Source organism: Artibeus jamaicensis, unplaced genomic scaffold (genome assembly GCF_021234435.1).
Source record: "Artibeus jamaicensis isolate MK-2021 breed Jamaican fruit bat unplaced genomic scaffold, CSHL_Jam_final contig_468, whole genome shotgun sequence".
In the NCBI taxonomy this organism is placed as follows: domain Eukaryota; kingdom Metazoa; phylum Chordata; class Mammalia; order Chiroptera; family Phyllostomidae; genus Artibeus; species Artibeus jamaicensis.
The window spans coordinates 1290576-1310590 of NW_026521846.1; the positions used below are offsets into that span (position 1 = coordinate 1290576).

Genomic DNA, 20015 nt, shown 5'->3' on the forward strand with positions numbered 1-20015 from the left:
TCAGCCCAGGGTTCCAGTGCCAGGAAGGTAAATCCTCATAACTTCTGTCTGTAAAAACCTGTAAAGATTGAAGCTGTGGAAGGCAGAAATGCTGGAATTCTAGACAGTTTCCTCCTAAAGGGCCTGAGCACAGACTTTCTCAGACTGCCTTTGAGCTCGAGCACTGAGGCAGCAGACAGAAAGGCCTCAGACATACGGGAAGGAACTGAATTGTCTGGCATCAGGGCAAGAGCTGGAACACAGCTTCCTCCCACATAAAAGTGCTGGCAGAGGCACACTGTTCCTTTTCTGAGCCCTCCCCCAACACAGCCACAGGTAGCACTTAGGCACCATATCTGAGACTCCACCAACCTGGCTCACATTGTTTACCCCACACTAGAAATTCCCTGAGGCCCTTTCTTAACCAACTTTCAGACCCACCCAAACTTTTTACAGTGGCTTTTCCATATGAATGGCTTGTCTTGGTTCATGCTTCAGATTTTCTGAAATCCTCTCAAAAAAGCAGCACCTGGTTTTAGCAAACCCCATACTTCTTGCTAAGTCAGCCCAGGCCTGGCATTAGCAGCAGGTGGCCTTGGTACACAGCTTGGGCTCTCCTGGGAACCTCCAAGCCCCGCACAAGTAGAAGACGTCTGCAGATGAGTTATGCTGCGTGACCCAGGACAGAACACAGGCGGTGGCTGACCTTGGATGTGCCAACAGCAATCAAGGCTGAACTACAAAAGGAGGGTGTACATAGCTTCCACAGTGGGTGTACCTCAAATACCCAGGTTGGGTTAATGGGAGGCTGTGCCACTGGACCCTATAGGACACTTACTATGTTAGGCCACATTACCAAGCCTGGGAGATGTAGCAGCTCTACCTAATACACAGAAACAAACACAGGCTGCCAAAATGAGGAGAGGAAGAAACACAGCCCAAATAAAAGAACAGAACAAAATTCCAGAAAAAGAACTAAGCAAAATGGAGACAAGCAAGCTACCAGTTGCAGAGATCAAAACACTAGTTGTAAGTATACTCAAGGAACTTAGTGAGGACCTCAATAGCATAAAAAAGATCCAGTCAGAAATGAAGGATTTACTGATTGAAATAAAGAACAATTTACAGGGAGGGAATCAACAGGAGAGTGGATAAAGCCAAGAATCAAATCAGCAATTTGGAACATAAGAGAACAAAAACACCCAATCAGAACAGCAAAAAAACCCAAGAGAAATGAGAATAGTGTAAGGAGCCTCTGGGACAACTGCAAGTATAACAACATTCACATCATAGTGGTGCCAAAAGGAGAAGAGAGAGAGCTAGAAATTGGAAACCTACTTGAAAAAAATAACAACAAATAACTTCCCTAACTTGGTAAAGGAAACAAACATTCAAATCCAGGATGTGCAGACAGTCCCAGACAAGAAGAACCCAAAGAGACCCACCCTAAGACATACCATAATTTAAATGTCAAAAGTTAAAGACAAAGAGAGAATCTTAAAAGCAACAAGAGAAAAGCAGTAAATTACCTACAAGGGACTTCCCATAAGACTGTCAGTTGATTTCTCAAAAGAAACTTTGCAGGCTAGAAGGGGTTGGCAAGAAATATTCATTCAAAGTGATGAAAAGCAAGGACCTCCAACCAAGACTGCTCTACCCAGCAAAGAAATCATTTAGAATTGACAGACAAAGAGTTTCCCAGACAAGAAGAAGGTAAAGGACTATATCACCACCAAACCAGCATTATATGAAATGCTCAAGGGCATTCTTTAAGAAGAAGATGAAAATCAAAAATATGAACAATACATAGATATCTACCTACAACTGAATCTAAAAAATAAAGAAGCAGAAACAGAAATCGTAAATACAGAGAATGTTTTGATGGTTGTCAGATGGGAGGGGGGGTTAAAGGGATGAGTGAAAAAGGTGAAAGAATTAAGAAGTATCAATTGGTAGTTACACAATCATCAAGAGGATGTAAACAGCATAGAAAATAGAGTGGTCAAAGAATGCACATGCATGACCCACGAACATAGACAACAGTGTAGGGATTGCCTGAGGGTGTTGGGGGTGCTGTGGGGAGCAGGACAATAAAGGGAAAAATTGGGACAACTGTATGGCATAAACAATAAAATATAATTTTTAAATAAAATACAAAAAAATTAAGATACAAAGGATCTGAGTTATCATAATTAGTGAGCTCCTTTCACTAGCAATAGCAGTGCTTCAGACCACTTAAGAAATACTCATTCTTTACAATATTCAGAAAGGCTGAAATCAAACTCATTAGTCAATGCAATCTGCTAAAAAGGAAAATGTGAAGATTAATAACACAAAAACACAAATTAGTGAATCTTAAAGAAACAAACTGGTAGAAATGATAAAGCAAAAACCTAAACCATTCTTTTAAAAGACCAAACGTAACAGACAAATCTCTAAAAAGTTATGCCGAAGAACACATAGACTCAGCATGAGAACTGTCCAAAAATTGTCTCCACAGGTGCAGAGATTACAAAATGTTAACCACTACTGTGTGACCTAATTTCGAAATAATCTGAACATGACAGAAGATAACTGTTAACACAACAAATCACCAAAATGAATCCAAGAAAAGTGAGACACACCAATCAGACCAATACTGATGAACTTGAAAAAGATGTTATGGTCTTCCCACCAAAGTCTACCACACCAAGGGTTTCAAGGATGAAGCAGGAATTCATTCTGTTATTTAATCTGTTTCAAAATCCAGAAAAAGATAAAACACAGTCCAAATCATTCAAGTTAAGCTAGTAAAAGGTGTATTCAAAACTGAGAGACTCAACATATTACAAACCCATTACTTTACAAATAAAATGTAATAATATATCAACCTAATAAGTCTATTGTAGGAATATAAGAATAAATACCAGGAAATTTAATACATATAATCACAATCATAAAAACTTTATAAAGTTTAATAACTTCAAAAATGACATCTTAATAAACTAGGATTAGTCTATTTTTTAATTAAATAAAGTACAAAAGGGTATACAACATAGGCCAAGAAAATTTTGATAGATAAAAATGAAAATGAGGAAATTATCTTCTTATATGTCATAATACACTTAACATGTCAGAGTCAGTAACATTTGCTTCAGAGAGTAAGTGTAACACCTGGTTCCTACTGAAGGTTCAATAGGAGATTTACTATTATAATGACTGCTATTTTGCCATCTTCCTATTCACAATTTTCAGTGCCTGCACAATACTATATTAAAGGCCACACCTGGTTTAACCATTTCCTGACTTTCTACCTGATGATGAATGCAGCAGTAAATACCTTAGGGCTCACAGCCTTAGAAACATACATACAAGCTCTCCCAGGACTTGCCTTCATTGACCTCTCCCTGACCACAATGCCACCTGCCCTGCCACCTGCCCCACCACAGTTGCTGTCAAAGCAGCAGGCAGCACACCCTACCAGTCCCAGGGCCTTTAGAAGCCAGTGATGATTTCAATAGTCCCTCCACATCTAATTTTTCCATGGAGAATCTGTGCAGGCAAATTATCATGACTCTACCCCCATTTTTCCCTCCAGAAGGACAGCATCTGCTAGAAGCCATGAGACAGACAACAGCAAACTGAAACCCAGAATGTTCCATGACCCATTTAATTCCAGGCACAGAACTGTGTGTATACACAGAGAAAAGGGAGATTGAAACAACCACAACTGCTTCAAGTTTGAAATACATGTTAAAATTACCAGTGGGTCATAGCCAAATCCTGCAAATGTGGACACTGCAGCTCCTAATTGCTGGATGCACAGAATCACCATGGTCATTTCCATGGCCAATTCCATTGGCCTCCAAGGATCACCACCATGAGCTAGATTCTGGACATCACTTCTCCAAATTGGTCTATTTTTTAATCAAATGAGATGCCAGGTCTCTCGAATATGTATCACTGGAACCATGTTCAGCTTCTTTTCCATGTTTAAGGATTGAAGTTTATTTTTAAAATTCTGTAATGTTAGCTTATAGAGGTCTAATGATAAATAAGAATTAAGAAAATACTTTTATAAGAAGAATATTTTGAAAATGTCACCAGTTGAAAAGAAAGCCTGCACTTACTAAAGAGCCACTGGGTAAAAACACATCTAAGACTATTTTGACCTGATTCCATCACAAAATTCTGTAACTGCTTAGCAGGAGTTTCAATAATGGTGAATTGTTGAATATTATGGACGTCTCTATCCAAATACTTAAGACAAATTATCTCGGGCGGTTTCAAATTAAAAGCTTGTAAAATATGTAACCTCTCTCCTAGTTTTTGCAATTAATAGGGTATGTCTGCAATTAGCCTGACTTACTGAATGCAGAGCTGTTGTCATTAAAAGATGTCTGTGAAAGTACTACTGTTATTAGGGAGGCTCAGGAGACCAATCGCTCCTAGAGGGCAAATAGTGGACTGGTAGAAAACAACAGCCATAAATCACACTGTCAGGCAGTGGGAGAGCAAGAGGAGCACCGGCACATGAAGGCCATTCACGGTAAACGCAGCATGGCAGCTTCCGAGGCAGGACTTACTGCACCTGTAATTAATTAAAATTTCCTTCAAGCTAAATCTTTAATAAACAAAGATTTGTGCTGACAATGAAGAAAAAAGGACTCCAGCAACATAATTTTACAATATACCTCACAGAACAAGCGTAACATCTATCATTTCTTGTACCAGGTGAATATACCATCTCCAAAGTTAATAGAAATCACATCAATTTGCATAATAATGTGTACCCAGAATGGATCTGAAATATTTAGAATGACTGAGGGACTGTAGCTCTTTTCTTTTATTTATGTTTTTACTCACAGCTTTTTAAAAAGTCAAGTTTTTTTACTCCAGTGTTTCAGAACACAGGCCCTTTTAAAGAACACACCAAAATAGGTTCATCAGATGTCCATGTTTTTGTGTGGTCTTTTCCTTAATCACACCTAGTAGTTGCCTCCTCTCTGCACAGAAATTTTAATATTCTATTTAATTGTTTCCATTTGGTACCAAATGGGTCTGGACACAAGGAAAAAAGGTCTATCCATGAATAAGCGTGAACACTTTTGATGTATTTATAGGGAATCAATAAGAAATGCCAGAACATCTTATGTTTCCCAACCACTGAGATAAGGAGGTCTATAATAGTCTTTGTTTCTAATATATAAGGTCTGTCCAGGAGGTATTCAGTCATGTAATATGAAAAATTGAGACATTTATTGAAGATACAAGATACAAAAAACACTGTACACAGGGCAATGACACCTCAGTCCCCTTCAAAGTAGGCACCTTGGGACCTCACACAGTTCTCCCAATCACCATCAGCTGTCCCACTGTATTTTCCTGACTCTCATCAATGGTCTGAAAGCTCTTCCCTTTCAAAGGTGATGTTAGTTTTGGGGAAAGCAAAAAATCACAGGGCACCAAATCTGAGCTGTAGGTGGACTGAGTCACCTGGATGATTTGATGTTTCAACAAAAAACCCTGCATGAGATTTAATGCATGTGCGGGCATGTTGTCGTGAGGAAGCTGCCAATCACTGATTACCCATAGCTCTGGTTTTCTGAATCATCTGAATAGTTTCCATGGAGGAATGTTCAAGCTTAACACAAAATTTGATGCAGATTTGTTGCTTTACTTGCTCAGTCATTTTGAATATGAAGGTCACACAGCACACATGCTCACTCAACAGCATCTATCACCCCCACTGACTAGTACAGTGAAGTCATCACTATTCAGGCACGCGCACTGCAGTCCACTCTCCTTGGCTGCCAGGTGCCATCAATGTTGCACAGCTGTTTTTGTTATGTTAACAATGACTGGACTTTTCCCAGACAACACCTTGTATAGTAAATGTAAGCTTTTTATGCAAACACAGTAACCCAACAAATCCTCACAAAATTACTAAAAAATCCCATTTTACAGGAGATCAAACTGGGCTCACAGAAGCTGAGTGACTTGGTCAAGATCACAATATTATAAAATGACAGATCCAAGATTCAAACGCTAGTAATTACAAAATCTATGCTTTAAACCCTTTATGCTATTGCTGGATTTCTCATTCTTCAGCTTCTAAATGCCATGAATTATCAAAATAAAACTCTCAATTATCTAAAATATTCTGCAGAATTACTATATCTTACATACAGAATAAGGTGGGAGAGACATAAAGTGACAACTATTTCAGAATATAAGAAATTTCTCATTACACATCTTCCAAAAAATTGGAAAATAGGGTCCTTAATAATTCAACAAACTTGACAACAGAATATTAAAGATACCACTATCCACTGTAAGTTATGGCATAATATCACAAAAATGCCCTCTTTTATTATCTTTTTATGTATTGGGTTGGCCAAGTTATATGGTTTTTCCATAAAATAAAAGACACATTTTTCATTTTCACTAATAACTTTATTGATTTGGATATTTTGAGTATTTCAGCTACCTCCTGCATGGTATAACATTCACTGCTCTCAATTAGTGTCTCCATTTGATTGCTATCAACTTCAACTGTTCTACCCAACCATGGAGCATCATCCAGTGAGAAATCTCCAGCAGGAAACTTCACAAACCAATTTTGACAAGTTTGATCATCACAACACCTTCTCCATGCACTGCACAAATCTGTCGCATTTCAGTTATCTTTACCTTTCTTGAAAAAATAAAGCATAATATGCTGAAAATGTTGCATATATTTTCTTCCATCTTCAGTATTAAAATGGCTACACAAAAATTTACCAATTTTGATTTAAGGTGTTTTTTTAAAATGCATGCTGATATGACAGCTGTCACAATACAATCTAAGAAAATTGTTTCAAATGGAGGTAAAGACAACTAAATACTATTAAAGCCCTTACAAACAAACAAACAAACACTTTCTGGCCAACCCAATATTTTCTTTCCCCATAAAAATGGTTAGCTTTTTAGCTCTGTCTAGTGTGGCTCAGTGGATTGAGTTCTGGCCTGTGAACCAAAGGGTCAACAGTTGGATTCCTAGTCTAGGGCACATACTTGGGTTGCAGGACCAGTCCCCAGTTGGGGGCACATGAGAGGCAACCACACATCGATCTTTCTCTCCTTCTCTTTCTCCCTCCTTTCCCCTCTCTAAAAAATAAATAAATAAAATCTTTCAAAAAATGGTTAGTTTTTCAGGTTGTTAAAAACAACACATCCATTTTGGGGAGCCCTAATAGTATCAAAAACCTGGAATATTGTGTTTACAGTTACTCAAAAAATACATACTAACTAACATATTAAGTTTCTTCATGTTAGAAAAAAAGAATCATTAAACATAATATGAAGGGAAAATCTCTGACTCCTGTTAAATATAATTTCAACTGACCACTGAAGGAGATTCAAGGGACTACAATATGTCTTTATTGGCTTGTTTGGTTGAAAATACTAGCCGTATTTTTTGCATGATTGCTGGGTGTTTATTTGATAATTCTCAATTATTCTGTCAAAGAGAATATTAACAAAGATAATATAAGATAAAACAGTGAGAGAGGTGGGAAGCTATTATCAAAGGCTATTTATGGGAGGAAAAAGGATAGATGTGCTCCATTCAGAAATTGTTTGATCATTTAATATGCTCTCTAAATGCAAACACTTCAAAATTTTATATCATACTGCCTATAAAAATCCTTAGGAAATAATCCATTTGAATGATAAACAGAACAATTCTGGCATTGTTTCTCTTTGAAGTATTTTTAAAGGGAATTTCTCTCCTCTCCCCTATTTCCCCAGCACCACTATCACATTTAGACAGGAGAGCCAGTGGGCACAGAAAGCTCCACATGGAGAGAAGGAATCTCAGTCAATAGGATGGAAAGAAGGTCAGACAATAGATGCTAGGCTGTAGACCAGACCAGCATTAACAGAATATTTGAAATATGATTAAGAAATGTAAGTGCTATTGTAATTTAACACACTTATAAGCTAACAGGTATGCATGGATGGCAAATATCTGTATGTATAAGTATAATACAGGGACAGAGCAGAAGGTGCTTGAATCCAGAAGCCACGGTTCTGACCTTGGAAGTCTTACTAACAAGGTCTCTTCCAGGAATTAACACATTTCATGTGTCTTCATCACAAAGAGTAAAATATTAGCATTAATAACAAATAATAAACTGTATATCTAAGTCAAGACGTATGGTTTGAAAGATGCAAGAGAACATCATTTTGATCTTTTGTTTGACAACTTATATCTTTAGAGATCTAAGCTATTTCACAACAAAAAAGGAACAGTAGAAAGGGTTAAGGGTCAGGAAAAACAAGTCTACTACTTTTCCTCAATAGCTAAGCAAAAAACTTCAAGTCCTTGGTGAACTGTAAAGCACTGAAAAAATTATGAACAATCATATGTATGCATGTGTCCATGTGTATAAAAACAATCTGAGAAAGCAGCATCACTGTAAACAGAAGTGAAATATCTACTCTTCTCTCAAGTTTTGCCCTTGAACAAGGAAGCCAGCCTTACCAAGAAACAGTGACCAGTGTCAATTCTATTTCCAGTATGAGTCAATGCATTTTATTTACATGAAGGTAGTTCTTTAGGTTGTAATTACGGAGAAAATGCAGGTGAGCCACGATCCGGGTGAAGGTGAGAAATATATATATTTCAATAGCTCAAAGAAAAATAAAAGGATAAAAATGACCATATGAAAAATGTGTCTTTTAAAGGCAAACATCAACTAAAAAATCCTCCTCCAGAATTTTGTAATATAAAATATGAAGAGATGTCAATAGACAATGGAAGTGAGAAAAAGGAATAAAAATGTTTACAAAGCTGGTAACAGGATGGTTACTGTTGCGAATTGCCCTGCCTGGATTCAGAAGCTGTAACTGTACCTGGGGCTAAGACTGAGTGAGCAACCTTCAGACCATAAGCCACTAAGGAGACAAAGCTTATCTCCCTGGCAGGAGCACTGCTTCTGGTCTTTTACTTCATCCATAACTGGCCCCCAGTGCTTGCTTGATCGGTTAGCCAATGATGAGTAAGAGTCCCCAAGGGGGGAATGACCTAACACAGGCATGATCATGTGGAGGCCCCAAGGAAGGACTTGGAGGGGTACAGCAAAAGGAAGCGACGGACCTTCACCCCTCAGCTTTGACATAGCCTGAGTCCTCATTCTGTCTTCAAGAAGTCTCCTAATCTCCTGGCTACCTTACTACTCCTACCTGACTTAAGCCTGAGACAATGCCTTAAGCCTGAAACAATGCTGGTGGTGGGTCCCCTAGGGCAATCAGGCCTAGAAACAATATGTAAAATCCTGTGAAACCTGCTTTGTTTAGAATGCTCTCAATTAAATACGGGTCCAAGCAAGAACTGAGTTTGTTCCTCAAAGTTTTATAGCTCTTTAGCTATGTGACCTTGACTCAAAATAGGCCCTCAGAGCCCTTTGTATGTTATCCATTGTTTGATCCTTACTGCCTGATAATGATCAATGAGCTTTACCTGTATTCCTGTGCAAAATGAACCCAATAAAAGCCCATTGAGGGAAAGGCTCTTGGTCCTTCTCCTTTGAGAGATCAGCCACCTTTTCTCCCCAAGCAGATCCTGTCTTGGTAGACTTATTCTCATCCCTGGCTAAAGACCTACCCCCCAGGTTACAATTTATTTTGACTAGAAAACAATCTAAACTGTTATTTCCATGCTTCTAAAAAAATCACCTTTTTAATCACAGCATTATATTTTAACTCAGTTTGTTTTCCATATAATTTAAAATTCAAGGCAAAGTCAGGTGGTTTTAATAACAGCTAGTACAAGATTCTGTCTCACCAAACTTGAGTTACCAAACTATAGATATTCCTGATTCACTTCTGTCAAAAGTTCAGCTTACTTATAATAACAAACAAGATGGGAATCTGGAAAGGGTATTGGCAAAAACACAGAAACGCTGGAGCTTAGTGGCTCGTGTGCTAACTCAGCAAGGCCAGCCTTCACTAGCTCTTTCACAGGGTGCACAAGCACTTACTCAAAGCTCCAAGACTCAGGGAAAAAAGAGCCCATCATAAATTGCCACTTCTTGTCAATAAAACAACCTGCAAACCCATGATGAAAATGTTAATTACTATTTATTCAGCAAACATTTATAGGGTACTTGGGATACAAACATGAGGAAGACACAGTCCCTACTCTACAGAGCTTACAGATCATGAGACAGATGAGAAAAAAAAAGCATAATACAACATATCTATGCTACCCATAGGAGCACAGATAAATCTTCTTTTAGAGAATATGGCTAAAACTATGAATAAGTGAGGAAATAAAACTATCAAAACACAGTGATAATGCTTATATAATGATCGAGGATTCAAAAAACAAAAAACAACTTAACTAAAAAGCAACAATGGAAACCTTTAAATTTTCAAAATGGCAGGTCATTCCTTTGTTCATTAAAAACATGTTTTAAAAGCCTATCGACAAATGCATTTACCAGTTATCAGGACGTTTTGTACTCACTTTCCTAAAACTGTTTAAAGCTGTTAATGCCCCCAATCCAGCCAGTCCCAGAGGTCCCTGATTTATGGTCCCACTTGTGCTCTGAGGCTATGCACACTGCCTGTGCCCAGTGGTTTCCCTGAACAACAAACATGTCTCAACACCACTAGGGACTATCAAATACACAATCCAAATTAAATCTGTAACAAGTTTGAATGCAGGAAAAGAAACACAACAACATACATTTGAGAAATCCATGAATCAAAGAAAAAACAAGTATGTAAAATGGAAGGCTTCAGGACAAAACAAACAAAAATGTACTGAAGTGCTGTAATGTTACCTTTTTGTGGGTAGAGGAGCCGGTTTCATGTAGAACTGCCACTCTGAATGGAGGCCACCACGTGTGAAATTCCTTCACCCACTGATGCATCACTGTCGTTGGACAGACTATTATAGTCGGACCCAAACCCTGAAACCTGTATCCAAACATCCAATAAGAAAATACAGCCATAAATGACAGCACATGAATGATCAAATGCCAAAAAGCAAAAAAGAAACAAAAACTTAACAGTTTTAAAAAGAAAATCCTACTATAGAAATTTACTGATACTTTCCTTGTAGAAAAAACTATTGTGAAATCTCTATGATCAATTAGTGAATGCAGGTATTAAAACACAAGCTAATACATTAAAAAGGTAACATCTAAAGTAAAAGAATTTCAAATAAAAATTATGTAATAAAAACTTTTTTACCTTCTCTATTTCCAATTAGTGACGGTATTACCCAATGTATCCTAAACTAAGTGCACATAAGAGTATCTTCCATTTGTTTGACCCTTTAAAGTCTACCAAGTTTTCACCCATAGAATTTCAACCAATCTCACAGCCCTGCGAAATAAGCAGGACAGAAATGCTCCAGTGTTTGAAGCCCAGAAGGTTGATGTGTCCAATGTAGTATGGTTACCAGGAGATGGAGGCAATGCCTACAAATCATTCTTCTGAAAGCTGCAGAGTGTTCTTCTACAACATCACGCTGCTCACTCCTCTATGTGGTAAAGAACAAGTAGAGGAACATCACAGCCTCATTTCTAGCAACAAGCCCATGCCAGTCAACTGCAGCCTTCTTTGTTCTTGCAGAAAACAGCCGAGCACTACATAGCAAGAGCTTTAACAACAGTCACATGTTCACCTAGCAACCCCAAAGAAACACTTATGCACTGAAACATACATTACAGCATTATTTGCACTATGGAAAAAGTAGGCCTATTTTCCCTATTGATTTCCTATTTCTACTTAAACACACACAAGTAAGAGAAAGGTCAAATAAACCATCCATTCTTTAATATAGCATAAGCTAGTGGTTAGGAGTACTGCCTGGGTATGAATCCCAGTTCTGTACATACTAACTCTGTGAGTGTGGGCACATTATTTAATCTCTCTGAACCTCAATTTTTCATCTTAAAGTAGGAACAACAATATACTGATCATACAGGGTTATATAGAGATTAAATCAGTTAACATCTATAAAGTACTTACAATACTCCTCAGTAAATAATATAAGGGCTTGTTAAATAAGATGGACTATCACATAACCATTAATATTCCCTTTGAAGAATATTTAAAAACCAGGAAAATGTTCACAGTTAAGTCTTTCAAAACACAAAATTATTTATGGAATCACAATTCACTTATGCATAGGTAGTAAACAGATTGGTCATGACCACTTTCTCAACATGTCTTTCTCCTATCTCTCCTTCCTAACAGAACCATAATTTGTGCAGGTGTCCGCTATTCCTTCCCAGGCATGTACTTCATGGGCCTCTGATCACTGTCTAGCTATAGCAAAGAGGAGAGAAGCAGGAATCCTGGTTCCTCCAGACTGTCCGCACACACCATTCCCCTGGCAATGCTTACCAGTCCACCAAGGAGCCTGAGAAGACTGGCTCACTCAGTGTAAGGAAGGATTAAGAGCAGTCTCCCGCCCTTATATGTGGTTTTGCTTTCCATGCTTTCGGTCTGAAAATAAATGGAAAGTTCCAGAAATAAACAATTTATAAGTTTTAAATTGCATGCTGCTATGAGTAGTGTGATGAAATCTCACTCAGTCTGGCTTATTCATGAATCACTGCTTTATCCACTGTAGCCATCTGGGTTATCAGATCAACTGTCATGGTATTTCAAGACCTGAGTTCAAGTAACACTTGTAGTAGCCTACACAATGCTTATGTCATTCATCTCACTTGATCCCATTGTGTACACACTGTACCATCTTACATCATTACAAGAAAAAGGGTGAGTACAGTACAATAAGGTACTTTGAGTGAGAGGCCACATTCACATAACTTTTATTAGAATATACTGTTATAACTATTTTATTTTATTATTAGTTATTATTAATTGCTTACTAATTTATAAGTTAAACTTTATCACAGGTATGTACTGTATAGGGTTCAGTACTATCCAAGCTTCCAGGCATCCACTGGAGTCTTGGGAACATAATCTCCTCTGAGGAGGAAGGATTACTGTACTTTCTAGGTTTAAAAGAGGTCTCTCCTGTTGCTTGTGAATAAGGAAATAGCCCAAAGGCCACTGAGCAGCTGGGCTACAGTGCAAGAAGATCTTATGACTACAAGGAGAACTGGCCTTAGAGGAAAATTTAAGTACCTGGGTCCCTGATGATCATGCTGTGTGCACAGCCCACTCCTCTGGCTTCTAGGTTTATCACACATATTGGGAACATTTAACCCCATTTGAGACCATGTTTTATTTAATTACAGTCAAAATATCCTGATGCATTGTACATCATAGGTACCTGACTCAATCTATATCGTCCTGCTCTCCCCTTCCCTCCTTATAATGAAACAAGTGTCCCTTCTCTTGTCTGAAACCAATCACTCGGGCTTGCTATGAGCCTGTGCCCCACTGAAGCAACACTCCCATTGCTGTGGCTGCTTCATCTAAGTGCATGATGAATATTAAGCAAGTCAAACTAACTGGGAATCTCTAACACTAGACTCACTCAACTTCTGTTACAAGAGTCAACTGGGAGCCAAGACTATTTGAGGACACTGCAGACCCAAATGGCCCATCCTCTACCTCATTCTGAAACAGTCACTGGCATTTTCAAACTGTTATTCTTCCACTCCCCACCTTCTTCTAACACAGATGTTGACTATCTGAAGTTAGGTGCACACTGCATATACCTCCCCCATGTTATCTCAATTCCCACAGTTTCAATTACTCTATACTAACAATGCCAAATCCAGGTCTCCAGACCAGCCCAGGACTCTTTCCTGAACAAAGTACCATATACTGGGAAATCTAACTGCTGGCTGATTCCACTTACATGTCCCCACGGGGTCATCCTCCCCCACCTTGCCCTCCTCCCATGTTTCCTAATCCAAACAATAGAACTGTCACCTATTCTCCAGGTGCCCAAATTGGAAATCCTGGCCTCATCCTTGGTCAGCCCCTCTTGCTCCCCACCATATCCAACCATCTATAGAGTTCCTATAATATCTGATTCCTAAATCCCTCTCAAAGCTACCCTGTCTCTCCACCTACATTGTTGATACTCCAGTTCTAGCCACTACCATCTCCTATGTGGATTATTACTCATTCTAGCATGATTATTTCAAAAAGTAAAATCTGAATGCGTCATCCCTTTGCTTAAAAAGCCTTTTAATGTTTGCCTGTTGTTCTTGGGATAGTTTTAACACTGTAACCTGGCCTATGAGCCCATGAGGATCTGACCTCTGTTCATCTACCTCTTCAGCATTACCTCTCACAGCCCCCATCCCTATACTTGCCCCTGAAGTTCAGCACTCTACCTACCAGCACTGTCTTCAGTTAATACAATGAGCATAACCCTGATCTCTCACCCTTTGCCTTGTCCCTTCTTACCCTTTATCCTAGCTACTGCTCTATCTGTCCTTCAAACATCAGCTTCTTCTATAGCATCTCTCCTGTCCTTTTCTCTCTAGGAGGGCTAAGGATCCTTCCTCAGTGTATCCACACTAATTACAACCCCACAGAAACCCTACTGTATCTCCTATTGTAACTGTGTATTAGACCCTTTCTAAGCTCCTTGAAAGTAGAGAGAGAGAGTTTCTTCAAATGATCTCAATGCCTAAACCACAGGAGGTAAGTAATGAATACTGGTTTTAATAAATGAAAATATTTTCAGAAGATTGGAATACACTGAAATGTTCAAAGAGATAATTTCTGAATTGGGGGATCATGGGTGATTTTTATTTTCTTGCTACATCTCGATAAATGATATCTAAACTTAAAAAAATTATAAATTACAGTAAATCATACAGGGCTTGAAATATTTTTTAAAATCTTCTGCAAAACTGAAAATACTTTGTAGTTCTAATAGAAAAACAAGCCGTAACTTAAATGAGGCTTACTCTTATATCCAAAATGACAAAATGCCTCCACCTACTCCTAAATCCCTTGAACCTCCAGCTACAGTCAGTGGCCCTGCCTCTTGCTCTGCAGAAAGGGCTGAGACTGCAGAATCCAGAGGCTGGAACAGACTGCAGAATTCCCAAGAATTTCTCTGCTTCTAACCAAGACAAGTCCCATGGGGGCTTCCCGGGGAGAGCGTGACTCTACCCTGGCACCTTCTAAGATAATATTCCTTTTTAAAAGGATTAAATACACCAGCATTATTCTCCAAGGGAAACAAAAGAGTTATCATCAATATGTACTTAGTAGGGATTAGGAAACATCAAAACCTGTCTAAAATAGTTAAACACAAACTCACTTTCAAATAAGCATAAATACACACACATGCTTTTTTTTAAAGGTTATACAGCCTTTTTTTCCTCTTTCTATAACATGCTTTCTGCAAACTGCTACAATGATGACTCACATTTTGTCATTTAAGGCCACTACTTTATTCTGGCTGAACATCTATCTGGCACTATTACACCCTTTAATTTCTGCCGTTTTCCCATTACTAGGAGACGATGGAGGTTTCAGGCCGAGTAGATACCTAGGAGCAGACACACATTGTTCCTGAACCACAGAAGGGGCATCAAATCCATTAACAGTCACATCAACTACACCACCCTTTTCAAACCCTCAACACAAGTGAGATGACCATTAGAAATGGCTAAATGTATTAGAGCGATTTAGAGAATCAATTATCAAACTGGCTACAATTCCTTTCATCCTTCATTATCACTGTTTCCATTTAATGAATTTAGGGCAAGCCAATAATCCCAGGGTCAAATATTTCAACCTGCAGGAAGGAAATCTGCTATTCATAGCCTCGAGCTTTCCAGAAATTACAAAGTAAAATATTTACCTTGGAAAGTTTATTGACTTTTTTAGGCCACTTATTTGTAATTAGGAATTTACTAAATGATATGCAAGACTTTAAAGTATTAACAAAAGTTTGAAAGATAAATAATTTATTTCCTCTCCATCATGAAATTTGGGGGTGGGGCAGTCTATCATAATATCAACAGCAAAGTAAAAATAAAATAGTATGTATATTAGGAACTGGGAACACAACAACCAGGATATATTTTCAATAACTGCATGCAATATGCACATCCTTCTTAAAAATACACATACAAAACACATTAAAAAACAAAAAAAATTAAAATTAAAAAATTTAAAAAAAATTTAAAAAACCCAAAACTTCTTTTGCCATGAAGTTTCTTCTTGGTATCCCAGAGACTGACACTATTTTAATAATCATAGACCTTAAAACTGCAACAATAAGACCATCTCAAATTAGGGCCCACAAATCTACAGCTTGTAGGGGTTCAGAGGAAATGTACACAGCCAATGAAGTAATGCCAAGTCACAGCACTTGATAATTCAATTTTATTTGAACTTCATTTGACTATTCATCTGACTCTTTTCCTTTAGGACATAAACAAAGAGGAAAAATCCGAATTCATTTAGTTTCTGAGGAGGACATGTTTTAATACTGCTAAACAATTTGTTCTGGCATACAAAGTGGAGGGGGCACCTCAGTATACCTCTCTCCATAAAAAGCCCAGTTGTTTTCATGATATATAATATAACCACAGTCTAGGCAGTCACTTCTACTATTTTAATGAAGATGATCTGGGCTACAGTCCAAAATGTCACACTATTTTATTATGGAAAAAGAGAATATGAGCATCAATAGTTAATTGATTACAGCTATTGCTCATTTTAGCCCTGACTTCACTTCTAGTAAGACTGTCACTACTCAAGAGAGCATGTTTTAATTTTTAGATCAAAATTACACTGCAGGGATGACTTTAGGTTTCCCAAAGTACTAGATTCCACACAAATTTCATGATAACAGAAAAAGAAGAAGAAAAGACAAGGAAAATAAGAAAATCCCAGAAATCATTTAAGGAAAAATAAAAGACAGTGTTAGAAAACATGTGGGAGAGCTCAGAGCATTCTACTTATTTAAAAAAAAAAAATGAGGACAGTTACAGAGTCAAGCTCACCTAAGAGCTTATTTAGAACAGAAAAAGCATTTTTATAAATATAAACTAATTAATGGCAGTCATGGAAAAGAAAACATGAAATGCACATCTTCATCTTGACTTTTCCCTTAGGCTGAAATGATTTCACGCATATCCAGGTAAAATGTAATAAAATTCTAATATTTGAAGAAAAACCTCTGCTTCAATGCAACCTGCTTATAATAACAACAACAACATATTTAGTACATATTTTAAAATTTCCAAATGTCTTTTCCCCTTTCCTGCATTTATATAAATATTTCTGAAATATTCTAAAACTTTAAATACACCTCATGAGAAGTGTTCATCTGCTAAATTAATACACGAGTAAGGGATTAAAAGCAAAGCACCAAACTCCAAAAATTAAAATAAAAAGCTCTTTACTCAATAGTTTGTAATTTGTATTTAGGTCTTAACTAACCTCTGTCTGCCGGTGAACCAGATTACATACAACACAGGAACCTCCTGCAATCGCTGACTTCAGGCACACTGACACTATTTTGAAGGTGTCTCCAAATCTAGAGAGTGCCTGAGGTTTCTACAACATAACCATCTGATAAATATCTTGCTGTTACTCCTTAGAAAAACCTATTGGAATCTAAGAAGCTCTCAAATTAACTGGGTTCAAGATTAAATAACCCGCATAATTTACCCAGAATTATTTTTACCAATACCAAACCACATAAATTTACAGCTTAAATATAAAAACAGTCACTGCACTAATTATAAGATAAAGTTTATTTCAGTCCAACCATACTGAGCTAACAGTTTAAAATGTTTCTTCTTTCAGAATACTATAGCTTTAATAATTTATTTAAATTCCTAAAGAAAATAAAGACTAAAATCTCACCACAGTTTTCTATCATTTTAGGATTTTAGACAGTCATTGAGGTTTTGGCCTTAGAATTCATATAAAATTCTTAAAGACTTGGAGGGGGGATAGAAAACATAGTGAGCAGATAAGTAACTTCATTAAAAAGAAATCACTCTACAAATGCTCTCATGCATACTGATTATAAAAAAAATTCAGGAGAATGGCTTCTTCAAAGCTCCAACTTTCCCCATGAATAGACTTGGTACTTACTGTAATGTTTACCTGGTGTCCTGCCAAAACAAATATTTTAATATAAAATTTAATAAATGGAACTAAATGTATCATTTCTAATTTAAAATTCCATATTGTGTAAACTATTGATATTAACATAATTGAGTTTGTAAACAATCCATTTGTAGAAGCTAACCTTAGACAACTGTATTGACCCAAAACATCTAGTGGGGCTCATCTGCAAAATGAAGGCTCAATGCCTGGAATTCATTAAAAGTGTTACATGTTTAATTTCTCCTGCCCTACAGCTCCACTGTCTCGTAAAAATTTTCCTTTGATGTCCCCCACTAAAAGAATTAAAGGAATATTGTAATTGAAATGTCATCAATAATTCACAAGACCCTCCTCCACAGCAATACATCTGATGAAATATTAATTGAGCTCCACAGACTGACAGTCTGCAGTGGAGCACTTGCCTGTAATTTGAACCACGAGTTCTGATCTTGCTGTAGCTCAGACCTGCCAAGAAGGCAATTATCTGGATGGTCTTGCCCAATCCCATTTCGTCTCCCAGAATTCCTCCTGCCTGCTGGCAGTGCAATTCCCACAGCCACCTAACACCTGTCTGCTGGTACCTACAACAACAAACACCAAGAAGAAAAAGAAAATGGCAAATGGTGAACAATACAGATCATAACAGAAAGTACTCATGAATTAATCATTTCACTAAGTTCTAGTAACAGTCAGAGGAACACGCCGGATGTGTGTTTTACATAAGTATTATATTTATAAGGTCATACATTTTTGATTACCTAGGCATAAAAGCACATTTTTTTTCTTTACAGAATGTTAACACATTTCTAATTAAATTGACAGAAAGGGAAATTAGTGACTTTTTAATTTCTTTTACAATATTAAAAATAGCTTGGTAAACAAGATAAACTTACTATCTTTTATTCAGTATCTTTCTGGAAAATATCTTAAATATTTTTAGTTTTTTAAGTGTTAATAATTTTTCTATGATAAAAACAGGTATGAACAGCATCACAAAGCAAGACAGAGAAAGCCACAATTTACGGCATATGCTGTTGAAAAGTCACTTGGTAATCATATCACTTTTTATAAAAAATTAAATTTTAAGGCCATAAACAAGTTGAATAATAGGGCTCCTCACAAAATTAATACATAAAAGATGATTCTGTCATATTACTAGCAGATGCAAAAAGAACAGTTTTTTGTTCTTTTACTCAACAATACAAAAGGGCTTTTTGATATTTTAAAGCAGAACTTGATTCATGGACTTTTTCATAGCTACAAAAACATCTGAGCTATTAAAATTTGTAAATAAAGAGTACAGACCAAAGAGAACAACATAGTCCCCTCTTTAAAAACAAGTTGGTATTTTCTTTTCTCAATGGCATGTTTAATCTATAATCTAAAGATGAAGTTTAAAAAAGAAATACGGCAAAAATTTCTGGGGGAGTGAAAGATTTAACATCACAGAATGGTATAAAGATTATATGCCAAGTTAAAAAAAAATCTAAAGCAAAACACACCTGAGTTTAAAAAAACAATGAAATCCAAAGGATTTTTTAAAGAAAAACATCAAGACTAATAAGCCCCCCACCTCAAAAGAACACGATTTTACTGTGTTACTTCCCAAATGTTTATGTATTTGGCACATAGTATGTCTACCTAAAACCTCACTATGAACTTTAGTTTAACAATTTTACTTAATCTTTTCTGAGTAAATATGTTACAATTAACCTTCCCCCAGTATTCAGCAAATCAATTCCAAAAATTTGACTCTTAACTGTTGCCACAATTATCTATCATGTAAGAAAAACTTTGAAGGATAATTTTGCTGCTTGCATCCTAGAAAAACAGGATTACAAATCAAAACACAGTATGTGCAATATGGGCAAAAGATCATTTAATTTGGGAAGTGCAAATTCCATTAACATGTTACACACAACCAGAGAATAGTGGCAACCACTTAAGAAACCTAGAGCCTACTGTCAGGGAGGCAACGGGCC

At 37.1% G+C, this 20015-nt stretch overlaps 1 protein-coding gene across 5 annotated transcripts in view; it reads right to left on the reverse strand.

Annotated features, from left to right (window-relative positions):
- The window catches only part of ERCC6 (ERCC excision repair 6, chromatin remodeling factor), a 98351-nt gene that overhangs the window by 36515 nt on the left and 41821 nt on the right, over positions 1-20015 (reverse strand). For all 5 annotated transcript variants that reach the window (XM_053667363.1, XM_053667364.1, XM_037143119.2 and 2 more), the window contains 2 exons: positions 18456-18614; positions 10791-10926 (listed from right to left, as the gene is read on the reverse strand). In XM_053667363.1, the coding sequence (XP_053523338.1) occupies positions 10791-10926; positions 18456-18614 (295 nt within the window). The remainder of the gene's footprint in view (positions 1-10790; positions 10927-18455; positions 18615-20015) is intronic.